Source organism: Panthera uncia, chromosome A2 (assembly GCF_023721935.1).
Source record: "Panthera uncia isolate 11264 chromosome A2, Puncia_PCG_1.0, whole genome shotgun sequence".
Taxonomy (NCBI): Eukaryota; Metazoa; Chordata; class Mammalia; order Carnivora; family Felidae; genus Panthera; species Panthera uncia.
This window is the reverse complement of record NC_064816.1, coordinates 100,352,453-100,370,656: the sequence shown is the minus strand read 5'-3', so window position 1 is coordinate 100,370,656 and position 18,204 is coordinate 100,352,453. Positions and strand designations below refer to the sequence as shown.

At 37.0% G+C, this 18,204-nt stretch overlaps 1 protein-coding gene across 1 annotated transcript in view; it reads left to right on the top strand.

Moving 5' to 3' along the window:
• THSD7A (thrombospondin type 1 domain containing 7A) overlaps positions 1–18,204 on the top strand; it is a 439,517-nt gene that overhangs the window by 363,265 nt on the left and 58,048 nt on the right. Inside the window, exons 12-13 of the mRNA XM_049641551.1 lie at positions 12,016–12,210; positions 13,665–13,928. Coding sequence (XP_049497508.1) covers positions 12,016–12,210; positions 13,665–13,928 — 459 coding nt within the window. The remainder of the gene's footprint in view (positions 1–12,015; positions 12,211–13,664; positions 13,929–18,204) is intronic.

The following is an 18,204-nucleotide window of genomic DNA, read 5'->3' as shown; positions in this document are numbered from 1 at the left end:
TGCATAAAGACTGTTCTTTCTGTGATTACTGGCAATCATCTCATATCCATATCTGAAAACCTCTGTTCATTCTTTCTCCTGGGTAATGGGGCCTTCAGCTTCCTCAGTGCTAATGTCTCCTGCCTTTCTGGTCGTTCCATTCTTGCTTTCCCGTTACTGGTGCCTCTTCGTCTGCCTATACTTATATAATGTTTTCTAATCTCGGTATACTTGTCAGACCTCTTACTCTACCTCGACAATCTTTTCTATTTCCAGGATATCTGGGAAGAGAAAGTTGCATTGTAACAAATCATTTCTGCATCAATATATTCAGAAGAAACCCTTTAACTTCCATGTGAAGATAGCCTTTTTCTTTGTTGCCTTGGTAGATTAAAGATTGTTAGAGTCTATATTCCTACAGAAACTTGAAATGAGGAGAATTAGGAGTAGAGAAATATCTTTTGCTAGTGGCAAAAAGGCAGAATTTTCCTCCTTGATGGTCAAGGCTGTTTTCAGAACTCTGCATGATCAACCTATCAATTTCTTGCTATTTTCCTTTTTGTTCTTATCTGATCAGAGACCTAAATGCCAACTGGTGCTGTCTTTTGATGATTCAAATAATTGTATGGTCAGGATTAGCATCAATCAGCAAGGACTATAGAGAAGCTACCCCGTCCTGTCCTGTACAGCAGACTTTCTAGTTGGTCATTCATTCAACCATGATTGAATTCAGAAGACTGTATAGAAAGAGCCACATGTGTCAGGAAGGAATGCATATGTTTAAGCCAGGGAGCTTCCATTTGGTTAGGGAAATGGTATCACTGGTGAAAGACTGAAACTAACCCATTGCAAAAGCAGCCATTTGAAACTAAAGGGCTTAAGAAAGACCTAAAGAAGGCTGAGACTTGTCTTGTACCATAGCATTAGAATAAATAGAAAGGAGAGGAGATAAGATCAATTATACAAGCTAAGCATTTGGGGAAATAAAAAGCAAAAACATTAAATGTGTTCACAGAAAAAGTAGGTAGGTGGAAGCTCCGGAGATGTGAGCTACAACCTGGGGTCATTTTGTAGGAGACTGTAAATATCAAGATCTTGTTTAGTATTTTAGACCTTGTTCAATAAGTGGTAGACGCAAGGACCTGATGAAAGCACTGTTTAATCTGTCAGCATGTACAGACTAAGCTAGAAAGATAAGACATGTGGGTCTGGATGCCAGCTGGACACTGTCGTATAATGTGAGGCTGAAGTAATAGGGGCTTAGACTGGAATCAGTAGTGGGAATGGACAAAAGTAAGTAGATTTCAACACACAGTAGAGGAAAATAACTTTAGCACTTAGTGGCAGACTGTAGAAGCAGAGATAGAAATAAATGAGTCAAAGATGATCATGTGGAGGGGCACTGGGGTGGCTCGGTCAGTTAAGCATCCAACTCTTGATTTCGGCTCAGGTAATGATCTCATGGTTCGTGAGATTGAGCCCTGGGTAAGGCTCTGCACTGACAGCATGGAGCCTGCTTAGGATTCTCTCTCTCCCTCTCTCTCTCCCCTCCCCAAGCTTGCTCTCTCTTTCTCTTAAAATAAATGAATAGACTTAAAAAATATATGATCATATGGATATTTTATATTGTGCATTAGAGATGATGGCAGGGAAACCAACTGGAAATATCAGAGTATGTATTAAAATGTTCAAAAGTCTCTATAGAGATTGCTTAGGACAGCCAGTAGAAATTTGAGTGACATTTCCATAAAAGAATTTGATGAAGCCCAAGGAGAAGCTAAGATTTCTACAATATTTTATATACAGAAGGAAAAAGGGTTATTGTATTTTCCATTTCTCTAATCTGTTTGCATTTGTATACTCGTTAAGCATTTCTTCTTACCTAAAGAACTTTAATGATATTAGCTTCAACTTACTGTTCCCTTGCTTGGCTTAGAAATGACAACATATGAAGTAAAATATGAGATTGCTAACTTTACCACTCTATGATTCTAAAGATAGAAATTTTTGTCTCATGGCTTTTATCAAACTATTGGTCTAGACCAGTTGTCAGCAATCAATGGTCTGTGCATCTAATCTACCCCACGGCCTAGTTTTTGTTGTTGCTGTTTTGTTTTGTTTTGGCATTTAAGGGTTTATTGGAACACAGCTGCACCTATTTCTTTATCTATGGTCTAGGCTGCTACCATGGAAATGAGACAAAGTTGAGCAGTTGTGACATGAACCATATGGTCCAAAAAGCCAAAAATATTTACTAGCAAGCCCTTTACAGAAAAAGTTTGCTGACCTAAACTCTGAAGCCATGTAATCAGTAATATAGTCACAACTTCTAATAGTACAGTCATTACTCAAGATCAGAAAATCCCTGAAGTTTTTCTGGTCACTTGGGAAGAAGTTTTTTCATTCAATTCAACAATAAAGTAACTATTTTAGATACGAGAGTCATAGACTTTAAACACTATCGCAGTGGTAAAATACCTTTAGAATGAAATTATAGCATTCTTTGTAGGGGGGTAGGAATAAAAACTTGGCTCTAAAACTTTATTAGTAAAAACTTTTTTTAAAAAAAGAGTTAAAACCAGATTATACATGAGATATGGAAGACAAATGAGAAATCCCTCATAATTCCCCTGTCTAGATGGTCAGTCATATCCAAGAACTGGACATTAATAGTTAATTTACTGGGGGCACCTGGGTGGCTCAGTCGGTTGAATGTCCAACTTTGGCTCAGGTCATGATCTTACAGTTTATGAGTTCCAGCCCCGTGTCGGGCTCTGTGCTGACAGCTCGGAGCCTGGAGTCTGCTTCAGATTCTGTGTTTTCCTCTGTCTCTCTCTCTGTCTCTTTCTCTCTCTCTCTGCCCCTCCCCTGCTCATACTCTGTCTCTCTGTCAAAAATAAATAAACATTAAAAATTTTTTTAAAAAGTTAATTTACTAAGTATACATAGAAAGGAAAGAATGTGTGTCTCATATGTACCACTCAGCAGAACACTTACAAAATCACCTATTATGATTCAGATTTTCTCAAATGATTTGAACCTTGCACAGTAGTAGAAAAATAAAACTCTAAATTCTATTTTTCCAGCTTACAAGCCAACCGTCCAAGGTGTCCTCTGTTCCAGTCACCTACTCCTATCTTTTAGCCAACTGTTAAGAATAAAGCGGCCATTATGGACAGAGTTTCATTTTTGCTATTAATAGCACAGTTGTTCTCATTGTAGGAATTATCTGTGTTGATGCATTGCAAAAGATTTGGGCAGCAGTTATGTTCCCAGAGTCTCTTGAACAAGTAACTAACTATAACTGCTTACCATCCCAGCTTCAACACTCACTGTAAAGCAAATTAGTCAAAATCAGCCTTAGTCAGAAATGACTTAGCATGACACAGATGGAAGAGTATAGGAGAATTCTATTCCAACCACATAAATGTAGTCTTGACAAAGGCTACATTCTATATATTTCAGAACCATTACATCAGAACATAAAGTGCTTTGAAAGAAAATTGATATGCTCTGAAAATTTGAAAAGTACATTGGAATTTATGTGCCTATTTATGACACAATCCCATTACATTTGAAAGGAAAAGTGAAATAATGGTGAAGGAAAATTTTGTATCAAGCATTCCCACAATCACATAATTTTCACCCAGTCTTCTCTAAATTGAATTTGCTACTCTGTTACAAACAGAATATTTGCCTTTGTTTATCAAGTGTATCTATAAAAACATTAGAAATCCCCTATAAAATAAATGCTTAAAACTTTGTGTTTCAGTCTTCTTAGGCTGCTGTAACAAAACACCATAGACTGGGTGGCTTAAACATAAAAATTTATATCTCACAGTCTGCAGGCTGGAAAGTACAAAATCAAGTTGCTAGCCAATTCAGCTCCTGGTGAGGTCTCTCTTTCTAACTTGGAGACGATCATTTTCTTGCTATGTCCTCACATGACAGAGGGAGAGAGCAAGCTCTCTGGTCTTTCCTTACAATGGCACTAATCTCATCATATGGACCCAGACCTCATTTATGCCTAATTATTTCCCCAAAGCTATGTCTCCAAGTGCTATCACATTGGGGAGTGGGGCCTCAACATATGAATTTCTGGAGGACACTGTTAAGTCCACAGCAATAATGAAGGGCATTGTCTTTAAATAAAATGTCTATCCCACTGTACACAAGTGTCAGTTTGTTGATATAGCTGTCTCACAAAGCTGTGGAAACAGGTTAACACTAGTCCCTAAAAGCCAGTTCAAACTTCCTGAATATCGTTCAGTGCAATTTATTCTTTCATAAAACTAGTATTTGTTGAGTACCTGCTACGTGTTGCTTGTTGCCTATGGGGTAGTGGGTCCAGGCTGTCAAGAGAATAAAAGTATATGATAAATATTTTGTGTTTATTTCTTAATGATGGGAAATATACTAAGGGTATATGTGATTTTGGTTCTAAGCATATTAGTAATACATTAATAATGTGTATGCACAATAACCACTAAAGAAGTAAGAAAACATAAAAAGAGGTAAACACTGATAGGGTATAGTGACAGAGGAAATGACATTTGAATCTAGGATGACATAAGCAAAAAAAAAAGGCACGAAATAAAATCTGTATTTGTGGGGAATAGTGCATTGAGCAGTTTATCTATTGTTCCTATGAATGAGTTAGAGGCCAAGGGCCACACTCAGGAGGATTTGAGTGTCAGGAGAGGGCTGAGGAGAGGAAGAAGGAATATTTTTGCAATAGGAAATTAGACGTAGTGATGAATTTTAGCAAAGCTTTAAATATTGGGAATGATGAAATCCAAGAAATTTTATCTAATGGTATGAGAAATAGAGGAGAAAGAGATATTTTGAAGGAGGAATAGACCATATTTGTCTACCTTAAAAATTAAATCATTCTTAAATGTTATAGGGAAATTAGAGGGCCTTTGAAATGGGCATCTTTCCTATAATATTGTCAATATAGAAAATAGAAGTAACATGAAATTATGTTCACATTCTAATCTTTAAGTGAATAGACAGCTTATCCTTGCTTTATACTATTTGAGTCACTTGTGTATAAACATTTAGTAGAACAGTAAACTTTTACTCTCTTCTCTCTACTCGTATGTTGGCCATTTGGATGACCTTTAGAAGGCTAACTTTTACCAGTTGGTCAGTGACTATACCGTTGAAACGTAGCCATAATAGCTGTAGCTAGAGTTACTATTAGACTTGCATTCAAAATTAAATACATGGCTCATAATAATGACAATTTTGGACAATTTATTTTTTTCTCTAAACTGCCCTAAGGAGATGTGTTAATTAGTACTATTTAAAATGCATATGTATTATTCCAGTGTTTATTATCTTATGACACATTTATACCAAGAGTATGATGCAAATGTATCATAGGTTAGATGCTGAGATTTCATAAAAATAACCTCAGATTTGCTCTTGTTCAAACTCCTTGTTGGTCTTCATGCTGTCTCCTACCAAGTGTACTTCCTATGGAACAATGGTTAGATGGAAATATGGTTAATAATTCCCAGGGTTGAGCCTGCCTATCCTAATCCCCCACCCCCTCTGCATCCTTGCCTGCCAAGGAATGTTCATTATAATGTTGACCTGTCACTAAGATCTGATGTCACTCCCTTTATGTGGAAGCCAGTAGGATTCCAGATGTATTCTCAAATGGATCACAAAAAAAACCTCTTTAGTAATATGCCTTATATGGCAGAGACCTTCCTGGTCCTTAAAAAGTTTATAAAGGGAAAATCGGGGTGGGGGTGGGGGAGGAAGTTCTAATTCTCCCTCTACCAGAATTAAATCTAAATGATTTTGCAGAATGTGAAATGTAAGTATTTAACTAAAGTCTAATGAAGTTATTTTTTATGAACAAATATGCTAAATATTGTGCTTAAATCAAGTGGCTTAAGCTATATTGATGCCCTGGGCATTACCCCTTTACTTCAACTCTGGCCCACTTTATTCTTTTTAAAAGATTACATATTAGAGGCATTATCAAGGTTAGGCCCAGAATATCTGGGTTAATTTATCTCAGATTACATTACACATTAATGTCTTGATTTTCAGAGATTGTTATGCAATGAGAAGAAACAGAATGAAAGTGGAAAAAGAACTAGGTAGGAAAAAGGAAAGCTCAACCTAACTTAAAGAACAAAGGAACTTGCTTTAAAGATATTTTGCAGATGGGGTGCCTGGGCATTTCAGTCAGTTAAATGTCCAACTCTTAATTTTGTCTCAGGTCATGATGTCACAGGTTCATGAATTCAAGACCCGCATTGGGCTCCCCAAGCTGACACTGCAGAGCCTGCTTGTGATTCCTGCTGTCTCCCTCTCTGTGCCCCTCCTACACACATACTCTCTCTCAAAATGAATAAATAAACTTTTTTTTTAAAGAAATTTTGCGGAGATATGATTTAAAAAATCTATTTCTGGTTGATATACATATTACTTACCACCCAATATTTTTATACACTTAGAGTGCTTTTTATTTACAAAACTATTTTTTTAATTCTAGAATTATTTCTATATTTAAATGCTTTGGTTTAATTTCTTATGAATATTAGCATCCTAGTTGATTGGGGGATTTGGGTTTTGTTTTATATCTCTGCAAGAGCCCCATCATAAAATTATTATTAGCATGTGTATTTTTTTTAAATAGCTCATAAAATAAGCTTGATACTGTGATGTGTCTACAATGGTTGCTCAGTGCTGCATTTGTTGCGATGCAGTTAGTTAGCCCCTCTCAGGTCCCTCTCCTGACCTACTCCATTGGGAGCTGATTATTACTTCGAGTAAGTCCTCATTCAAGGACTTTCACATACATTCCCATGTATTATTAGCCTCAATGAGACAGAGGAATCATTGGTAACTATTTGGGATCAATACCAAAAAAAGTACATTTCTTTCCATTCTGCTGGAGTTCTATTCACGAGTTGTAATGAGAAAATATTTTGGCAGACTTGTCAGTGAAAATCTCTTCTACACAGAGAAAGCCCAGGATCATTACAGCCACCTAGTAAACAACTGGAGCCCTCTTGCATTATTTATGGGTTTGGTCTTATTTCTAAGCACAATTAGGTCTCTCGGTAACCAGCTTTCACTCACATTAAGCTTTTTCTTTTTCATTTCTACATGATTCATTCTCACTTTGGCCATTTTTTTTTCACTAACACTATAGGAAAAAAAAAATCACTCTTCTAATCATTCAATCAGCTGAACACGTTCTGTCTCTAATGCTGCCCAGACGCCGCTGTTGTGAGGTAAACCATGTTAATATTACTCAATTTACCAAATAACATCTCATAGCTCCTTGAACTCTTTGTTTACATATAATCCAGCAGCTTTCACTGCACCAGGGCATTGATCTTCTTCTGTTTCCTGTAATGAACTTCTATGTGCACATTTTAGATCTAGTAATTTATTTCACTCTGATGATTCAAATGAAATGACATGGTCTTGCCTGCTGAAGGGTAATCCACAGACCAAGAGAACTCCTTTTTATTTTGTGCATCCTGAATAATAAGGGAGTTTCATTCCTCTTCAATGAAATGAAGATGAGCAACTACATTCAGAATTCTATTAGATTTATTCACAGCTGCATCGGTAACATCCCATTTACATAGTCATATATGCATAACACAGATATCCGTGTCCTTTTAGCTCAAACCAATGTTATGTATTCCCTTTCATTCCAGGAACCTTGATTATTCTCCTCTTTAAAGCATGGCTCAAAATTCAACCTACATGAAAACATTCTAAAATTGACTTTACTTATTCAACTGATTAATTTTTTTATTTAAATTTATGAGAAGTTTCAAAGAGACACAAAAATAGTAAGACTAAATATAATGAGCACTGCTAGTGTAGTCTTCACTCACTCCACTTCAGTAGTTTCTAACATGTTGCCATTCTTGGTCATCTGCCATTTCTCACGCACTTACAAAGATTTTGCTGGAATATTTTATAGCAGTTCCCAGATAAGATATAGATAATCCATAAATCATTTTTAACATAACAATAGTATTATTGTAACACTAAACAAAGTTAACAATAGTTTTTTAATATCATCTATATTAAGGCCATGTCTTATTTTTCCCCCATTGTCTCAAAAATGTTCAGTTTGTTCAAACCAGGGTTCATAAAGGTCTCCACCTTGCATTTGGTTGTTGAATCGCTTTTAATCTAACAGTTCTAGCTCCTTTTTCCAGAGCATTTATTTGTTGAAGAAACTCTTACTTACTTACCTTTCCATCACTCCCTCAGTATTGATGGGCTGAGCTTGCCTGGCCTAAGGCAGGCACGCAGATGTCTCTCAGGCTTTCAGCCTGCTGGAAGCAGCCTGTCCATGACACTTAAGTAAAAATTGCTGTGCTTCATATAAAGAAAATAAAATTATAAATAAAATGAATGGGTATAATAAACATAGAGTTAAATATAGAATTTTACCTTAAAATAGTCATTTTTATATTTGCTGAACTCACTGAGAAGCTTTCATGGTGAATTAGCATGGACTTTGGCCCATTTTTGCTAACAAGACCTCAGCCCAAAGGAGAACTTGCATAATCATTATACACAAGATACACACCCCACACCTGTAAATTCAGATACAACTGTCTGGGTGTACGTAGCTTCCTGGTATGCTAGGAAACCATGTTTAATGTGATACATCCTTTTCTACAGTTAAAACCACCCTGGTTTCAGTATCTTAGAAATGAGTTTTAAGGTTTATAAAACTGAGAGACCAGATGGTTTCCTTTCCAAACACTTGTATTTTCCTCACCCTAATAGCAGGAAGTTCATTTCAGATTGCATTTCTGTGCTTGAATTGTTGTGTTTCCTCTAAGTTAGAATAGAAGCAAGTTGAGATGTATGATAAATTTTCAATATATTGTACAAATATTGCTGTTGCTACTTGTTTAGATAACATTACATGAGTAATTCATTCAAATTACACTGTCTAAAATCTCAGATAAGGGAAGCAGAATGCTGAATGGGTTTCTGAGAACAGATATGGAAATTTTACATTTTTTTTTCTTTTCAACTGATTGAAATACTTAAGGTATATGGGGAAAAGGACTTCAGATTTATCCAAATAGTGTAGATCTGCACAAAAACTAGTTTGTTTCTGGAGTTGTGTTGGTAATGGTTTTATTTGAGGGGTACTTTTTTGGTGATAATAGAGCAATTCTGAAATAAAATTTCTGGGAGAACCTTAGAAGGAGATGCTTAATGGAGAACCTAAGGGAATTTAGTTTCTCAAAAGATTTTTATTCAAGTCTTTGTTTCAGAGGGTCAAATTGGGTAAGAAGATAAAAGTCGTGTTATTTCAAAGAATCCAAATTTAGTTTTGTAATTTTCTTTTATCATAAACAGTGTGAACATCTTTCCAGCTTAGAGTTCTGATATGGTCAAATCTCTTATGTTCCAAATTAATCATTCTTGAGATTCCTGCATATCCTGATAAGTAAAATGTCTACTATCGTCCTTTTTGTCAGTCCTTCCTCTTAAGCATCGTTGGAACAAACTGTCAGAGATTACTAAGCTTACAGCATTTAAGGAATCAACTCTGCATCCACGTGGCAGCAAACTACAAAGTCACATCATTAATATACCACTTCATGGGGACTCCTCCAGTGCAAATCCACAGATAACATTCTTCCAAACTATGTAGATGCTGTTTTGGTTCACTCCTTGTGCAAGTCTCCTTGAACTCCACTCCCTTAGTCTTTTGCTCATGCTAGGCCATTGTTTCCCAACCTTGGCACAGTACCAGGGTGATTGAGTACCAAAGCACTTTCAGTCTTAGCCCCAAATCTCAGCCAGACCCTTTCCTTGTGCCTTTACTACTCAAGCTAGTGGGTCTTAAATTTAAATATGCATAAGAAACATCTAAGCGACCTGGAGAAAAAAAAAAAAAATACATGTTCCTTGACCCCATACAAAGAAATTTCATTCAGGACCTCTGGGATGAATCTGAGAATCTTCAACTTTTATAGTATTCCGGGTGTTTCTGATGCACATGGAAATACATCACCTGCTAGAATGGCAGTCTTGATCCACTGCATATTTGAATCAAGGAGCTTTTAAAAAGATGCTCATGGGGCATCTGGGCGGCTCAATTGGTTAAGCATGTAACTTTGGCTCAGGTCATGATCTCACAGCTCGTAAGTCCAAGCCCCACATCGAGCTCTGTGCTGACAGTTCAGAAACTAGAGCCTGCTTCAGATTCTGTGTCTCCCTCTCTCTCTGCTCCTCCCCTGCCCTTCAAAAAGAAATAAACATTAACTTTTTTTTAAAAAGATAAAAAGATGCTCATGCCCAGGACCCTGTCCTCAACCAATTAATCAGAATGTTTGAGTTTGGGAAGGGCATGGACGTTTCTCAGAAGCTATCCAGGTGATTATAATCTTCAGCCTGACTTGAGAACTGCTAAGGCCAGTAGGATAAACACAGAGCACCAGACAACTCCTCGCCTCATTGGTGAGAGTCTCTTAGGGGCACTTGTTGCCTTCTCCTGTCACATAACTTTCATAACTGCCACTACTGTTTACTCTACCAAGTTTTCATGTATTTAAAGTTCAGGGACCCCTGTCCTCTTCATACAAATTGGCCCTTTCAGTGTTGTGCACATTACATGAAGAGGTATCTATGCTAAGAAATAGATGAGTGCTCACCTACTTTTGAACAATTATGTACATTTTCCTGCACCAGTTGTGACAACTTGTATTCACCTACGCAGAGAAAGTCTTCCCTTGCTAACCATTCTATCCTTGTAGACACACCATCACACTACTAGGTGTTAAGTTTCACAATACAGATTTGGAGAGTGTTGTCGAACCTGGGACGCTCTGTGCCCTAACTATAATTTAGGATCAAAATGTCAGGCTTATTTACCTTAGTTTCATGATGAATAGAGTCCTGAACAGGGCAGAGATCAAGTTCCAGCCTAATCCATAAACCCAAAAGGGCCACCAAATCAGTTTGACTGGGGCCATGTAAGCTAGTTCAAGGAGGTCACCTGTAGGACCATCTAAATGTTTTGTCTACTTCCTCAATAAATGAATAAAATATTTTTAAAACCAATGGGAGAAAATGACAGAGAAAGGGGGCTTTAAAACATCACTTGCTCTTTTTCCTTAAGAACTTGATACCTTAAAGCTATTTTACAGCTATGTTCAATAAACAATAAAATATGATGTGATTTTAAAAATCCAGTAGGACAGTACCTTGGAGGAAATAATACATATGAATTAAAATTATTTGACCATTTTTAGGGCATATATGTAATTGTAGAAATGTCAGTTATGACTTGAGAGATTAAGATTGCCAAAAGTTTTTTATTTTTGAATCCTTGGTTGATATTCATGCATGTGAAAAACTTGTAGACTGAGGAGATGAGGGACTGGGACACTGCCCCCTCTCCCTATTAACCACTCCAGAGCCATCCCAGCAAACTTCCAGTGTCGTAAAAGTACATGATTTCCATGCAAATGCAGCTACAGGATGAGTTCCATAAGCATCCACTCCTCACCCAAACCTTCCAATTTGCTGCCACTAAGACCCTTCTGTATAGAAATCCTAGAGAAACCAATGATATAAAAACAATTATTGGAGTTAAATGGTGTCTCCCTGTACCTCTGTGAATAGCCTGTGTGTAACATAAACTATTATCAGAACCCATTTGTCTCTTAAATAATTAAGTTCTAAATATAAGGACTCGAAATCCTTAATAGCATCTAATAAAGACTGCTAAATGTCTGTGTGTGTGTATGTGTGTGTGTGTGCACACACACACACATGCTTTTTTGTGTCACAGAAACCACTGAGGACTGTTATTTAAACAACAACAGCAACAATAACAACAAAAAACCTAAAGGATCAATTTAATGACTACTGTGATTATTAGAAACACCACTACCAGAATTAAAAGAGGATTCCTCTGACTGCATGAGGAAATGTCAGGTTAACTCTTAAATTGTAGGATAATTAAACATATTCAGACTTATTTTAAACAGCTTTATGCTTTTCCTTTAGCTATTACTTGTCGAAAGCAAGATGGAGGACAGGCTGGCATCCATGAATGCCTCTGGTATGCGGGACCCGTGCCAGCTCTCACCCAAGCCTGCCAGATCCCCTGCCAAGATGACTGTCAGTTTACCAGCTGGTCCAAGTTTTCCTCATGCAATGGAGACTGCGGTGCAGTTAGGACCAGAAAGCGTGCTATTGTTGGTAAGAATAATTGGGATGCAAAAGCCAACACGTGTTAAGTTAGAAAATACATTTAAAGTTAGACCAAGAGAGTTCTGACAATGTATTTGGAAAATGCGTGGCTGTGCCTTACTGCTGGAATACTGATACTTAATATGCCAGTGGATTCGTGTGTGTATTTTAATGTAAGTTGGCAGTTACAGACATGCTGTGTACTTTTAGTGGAAAGAAAAGGTAACCTTGAAAATTGAACTGTCTTCCTATACAATAGGGAGATTATTTTTTTGGTTTAAACGGTACTTTTGGTGGATTGCCTACAGATTGTGAAGTGCTTGGAGAACAAAAGGAAAGGTTGCCACTTCGTTTTCTTTACCCATTCTCACTGTCAGAGCCTGATTATCTTTCTTATCCTAGAAGAGGAATATGACATTAATTCTGTATCTGAAAACTGCATCTTAAAAGGCAGTCACAATGACAAAAAGCAGTAATATAATGAGGAAGAACAGGAGCTATCATACTGAGCTAAACCTGGTGCATTCCAAAATACTGTCAGTGGCAAAAAGAAACCTGAAAATATTGGTGCCAGTAAACTGTTCAGAATTTAAAAGTTATAAAGTGAACCACCTGTCCTAACGAAGAGTGTTGAAAACTACGTAAGATTCCTTACGAAAGTTAGGGATAAATGTATGTATGACATAGGCAATTATGTGTGATATAATTAAATAGTATTATGATATATGATGTGATATGTCATATTATATATGACATAATGTAATAAATATTTAATAGAAATGTGATTATGTTAAAATAATATGCCATTTCCCAAGCTCATATTTTTTTTTTATTTTAAAAGGGAATTTATTTAGATTTACATGCAAACCATTTCTAGTATTTTTATTCTGACACTAAATATCTTCACTGTGAATATTATTGAATATTATTTACTACAGTAATCACCAAGTATGCAAAAATGATTACTCTTCAGTAACGATGAAAGATGCAAGGTAATGACTAGAAAAGTAAATATCAAAATCTCATTTTCTGAATTGTAATCCTACATAACCATAGTATCTATTTGGAATTAACAAAAAAGCTGTGCAGTCCAGTGCAGTGACTCTCTCTCCGTTTCATATTTTGGCACCTAACGTAAAGGAGTGATTTATACAATTACCTTCACTGAAAGCACATGAGCATTTGAAAGGATTTTAATCAAAGAGTATAAAATTCAGCACAACAGTTAATGCCTTTTGTGAAATGGCTATTTTGAAATGAGAAAATAAGAAAAAATTTACTATGCAAAGCACTCAGGACTAATAACAGGCTACAGAGCAAGCACTGTGGAGTGAGAAAATAGCTTTCATTAATAGGCTACTGTTGAATATGGTTAAAAATGGAGAAAGGAACTTTAGGGAAGGAGGAAAATTAGGGATGCTTGAAATTAATAATGATATTTTCCAACTTAAATTTCTTCACAGGAAAAAGTAAAAAGAAGGAAAAATGTAAAAATTCTCATTTGTACCCCCTGATTGAGACTCAGTATTGTCCTTGTGACAAGTATAATGCACAGCCTGTGGGGAACTGGTCAGACTGCATTTTACCAGAGGGGAAAGTGGAAGTGTTGCTGGGAATGAAAGCACAAGGAGATATCAAGGAATGTGGTCAAGGGTATCGTTACCAAGCAATGGCATGCTACGACCAAAATGGCAGGCTCGTGGAAACGTCCAGATGTAACAGTCATGGTAATCCAATTTTTCTTTGGTGTTACGTGTTTGCTGTCTGTCTTGGGGGGTGGAGGTAAAATGAACATGGATCAGAATGGAGGGACATAAAGGTTTACAGAAGTGTGCTGTAAATGGAACATTTGGGGGGCACCATGCTGTATGTATATTATTTACGTGTAACAGGACATTCAAAGGCATTTGTCTTGTTGTCCAGAAGTTGGCAACTAAATCCCCAAAGTTGGTGTCAAGGAAACCTTACAGTGCCAAAAACCTCTCTTGGTACTGATCACAAATCCTTGAATAGGCCCAATGACCCACCACAAGTCTGTGTGTGGAAAAAGAGGGAGGAAGAGAGGAGATTTGAATTTATTCTGACAAAGTTATAAACTAGACAGGCTTCTAATAACCAAACTGGAGAAATTTACAATATGCCTGAAATGTCATTAAGTGGCAGAAAAGAAAGACTGAAAGCCATAATTAGTGAAAACTCAAATCGCTGTTGTTTATTCCTCATTGTGTTGAAATTAGCCAAAAAGTGGGGGGGTTGGGAGGGGGGGTACAGAAAAGAAAAAGAAGAAAAGAAAAATGCACCTACTCTTAATTAACTGTGCCCACTTTAGTTTTCTAAATCAAACACAGTGATAATACTTGAGTTGCCAAAGGTTGTGAAGAGTGGCCATCTTTGACCAGAGTATGTAGTAAATTCTTTGGTTCTAAGTCTTAATATAGTAGTCCTTGAGCAATATTTCTCCATTATTCCTTTATTTTAATACATCTGTCTTTTTATATTGGACTGAGACTAGTTTACAGTGGGTCAGCCTGAATCACAGATGCCATATATTTGCAAACACTGGACAATGATCCTCCCACCTTCTTCATGGAGGTGACCTGAGAAAGAGGAGTTGCTAGGAGATAGGGACAAGGCAGTTACCTTCCAACCCTGCTGAAATAGCTTCTATTAGAGCAGCACTCTTCCAGTTTTATTATATGGTTTAGAAAACAACATGATCTAATAGGACCATCTCCATTCCATCAAAGTATCATTGGTGACACATTTATTGGAATCTCTTAAACTTCTCCCCACAGAGAAGTTTCCAAAAACTGTTTCCTTTTATTTTCCATCTGGTCTGATAATTCCTCCTTCATTGACCAAAGTCTAGTGATAATTGGTCCAAAGACTCCATAACACTGAAACCCTAGGCATAAGTATTTTTTAGGTTAATGTACTCAGGTTAATGCATCCCTAACCTTAATATATTCAATGTATTTAGAAAAACAACTGCAAAAGAAAAAAGAATTTATTATTTATAATAGGTACACTTTGAGATACATGTGTAAGAGTGACTGAATATTTTATTCTCTGTATCAGTAACATAGGTACTGTAAATTAGATACCAGGAAAAATGTAAATGCACTGGCCATTCTGAGATGATATGATAATGTAAAAGATCATAATTAGTCATTAAAATGTAAAATTGAAGACAACTTTTAAAAATACATTTCTCCTGGAATGTAGCTTATAAGTGTTTGCTCACACTTTAAATTATCATGCCTAGTGAATCACCAAGATAATCATTTGTTTTTAACATGACCTTTGAGTTTTCAGAATGACTTTTGTATATTCTCACTTTTATCCAGATCTGTTAATTAGATGCAGGAGAATGTCAGTAAGCCAGTTAACAGTTGACCTAATTTTTAGAAAAAAAAACCTTATGAATTCATATCTTATGAATCTCACAGAAATGATCACTTAAAAAAGTAAAAGTACAAAAATAATAGAAATTGTCCAAAGGCAATAGACTTCCTACCTTAGCATCGTTGTCAATTCAAAGCATGAAGAATGTAGTACTGTATTCTAGAAGGAAAGCACATATAGGAAAAAGATTCCAGACAACACTGAACTTCATGGGGATTGTGGGAGAATCTAAGACCCTTAACTAAGTAAAAGGCTCCAGTTTAGCTCCTTGTGTCCGTCCAACATCATGTCTTTCTCATTAAACCTGATCTGTGATAGATGTCCAGTGGGATACTTTAGTATTTACCAATATATTTACTCAAAGTGAAGTCCAGGGAAATTGAATCTCTGTCGCCTGATTTCTTTGCAAATTACTACTTTGCTTCTGTATGTTCTATCAGTTCTGATGGTGTTGGTGGAATACTCTAACTTTGGTGTTCTTTTTGAGGCACACTCTAAATTAGTCTCTATGACCACTGCCTTCTCTCAGCTAAACTGGCTTTCTAGATGGATGGTAGAAAAATGGCTTTCAAGAAAAAGTCTCTTTCTGCCTTCAGTTTAAACATAGAATTGACCCCCACATGTATGCAGTGCAAAGACACTAATCTCCTGTTCAATAGTGGCCTGGGGGCATTTCTGTTTTATCTGTGCTGTCCATCTGTGGCGCACGTTATCAGTTATACTGATAAAACAGTTTGACTTCCCCAGTTTAATTATATTATTGTAGGTCATTTCCCATGTGGTCACCATTTTTTAATGTCTTAATAACCTTAAGGCACAGTTCTTTTATGTCTGGAAGTCTTTGCAGTAGCAAACTTTGTACTGAAAAATGATAGACCTGTTATACCAGGCTTGGGTTATTGGACCCAGCGACAGTAGAAACAAGGCTGGACCCAAAATTTAAAGGCACAGGCATGGATTTATTGGGGCAGCAGCTGCAGCCAAAGGGGAGACACAATCTCTGCAGGTGTCAGGCATGCAAAGGTCTCAGAACAACAGCCAGGGAAAGTTTTAAAGGAGTTGAGGTGGGAAAGCAATAATATGCTTAACCATGTAGGGGCCACGAATCCTAGGAAAGCAGACACGCAGGTGCAGTTGACAAAACTTGCTTCTTTGTACGTTGTGTGTTTCACTTGCAAGTTAAGTCTCCACCTCTGGGCAAGTTTTTTCACATTAAGAAGAGTGGAAAAGCTGAAAGAAGGTAGAATTTGGGGGCTATTCCATCTCAGGTGATTTTAAACCAATCTGGGCTTTCTTCTTGGTCCCTGCTTGCTCTGCAGGGAAAACTGTCACATGCCGCAGGGAGTGTCCCAGGTGCATATGGGCTTGTTCCCAAGGTCCCTGACTGTCTCATAACCATATTCAAAAATCAGATCTTAGTGTATACCTTGGGAGTCACATAAATGTTAACCCATCTGATACATGCTATGAGATATAATTCCTAGTGATATATCAATATGTTTGAGGGCATTTGTCCTAAGAGCATGATATGAAATACGTATATTTATTTTTTGTGTGAAATCTTAGATGGTGTCAATGTAGCAACAGATTTTTTAAAATTTATTTATTTTAATAGAGAAAGGGAAAGAGCAGAGAGCACACATGCACATGGGAGGGGAAGAGAGAAAGGGAGAGAGAATCCCAAATAAGCTCAGCATTGTCAGCGCAGAGCCTAATGTGGGGCTCAAACACACAAACCATGAGATCATGACCTAAGCTGAAATCAAGAGTCAGACACTTAATCGACTGAGCATCCAGGCGCCCTGAGATTTTAAATCATTCAAAAACCAAATCATACATTTTCTATTCACTGCCAGAACACTCTTGATAATTTTAATTGATCAGGGGCGGGGGGCGGTGCCCGGGTGGCTCAGTCTTGGTTAAGCGTCTGCCTTCAGCTCAGGTCATGATTTCGCGGTTTGTGGATTGAAGCCCTGTGTCAGGTTCTCTCTGTTGTCCACAGGGATCCTTTGGGATCCTCTGTACCCCTCTCTCTCTGCCGCTCTCCCGCTCCCTCTCTCTCTTCTTCCTCTCTTCCTCTCTCTCCCTCTCTGCCTCTCTCTCTCTCTCAAAAATAAATCAATAAAAATTTTAAAAAATATCTTAACTGATTGGTTCATTAGAAATTTGAGTGACTACATAGTACCAGGCACTTCTCAAGTTAATCACTTAAAGTTTCACAGAACAAGAGTTAGAATTTCTGGAACTTTTAAACATCATTATATTACTTAGTCTTAATATTTTAAAGAACCTTAGAGATAAACTAACTTATGTAAAATGCATGTATACATGACTTCCATTTATATTTAAATGATAGAGTTTTATCATGGGCCCCTCAACCATACTCCTCTTTCCCCAACCCCCTTATCCTGTTCTACATTTTGTATTTCTAAAGTGTGTATCATTGTATAACCATATCATATAATTTACTTGTTGTGTTTATTTATGTTGTATCTCCTGAACAAGAATGGAGATTGATGAGGGTATCATAGACTGTTTTATTCACTGATGTGTCCCAACCCCCTGGAACAGTAAGGGCTCAATATTTGTAGAGTGGAT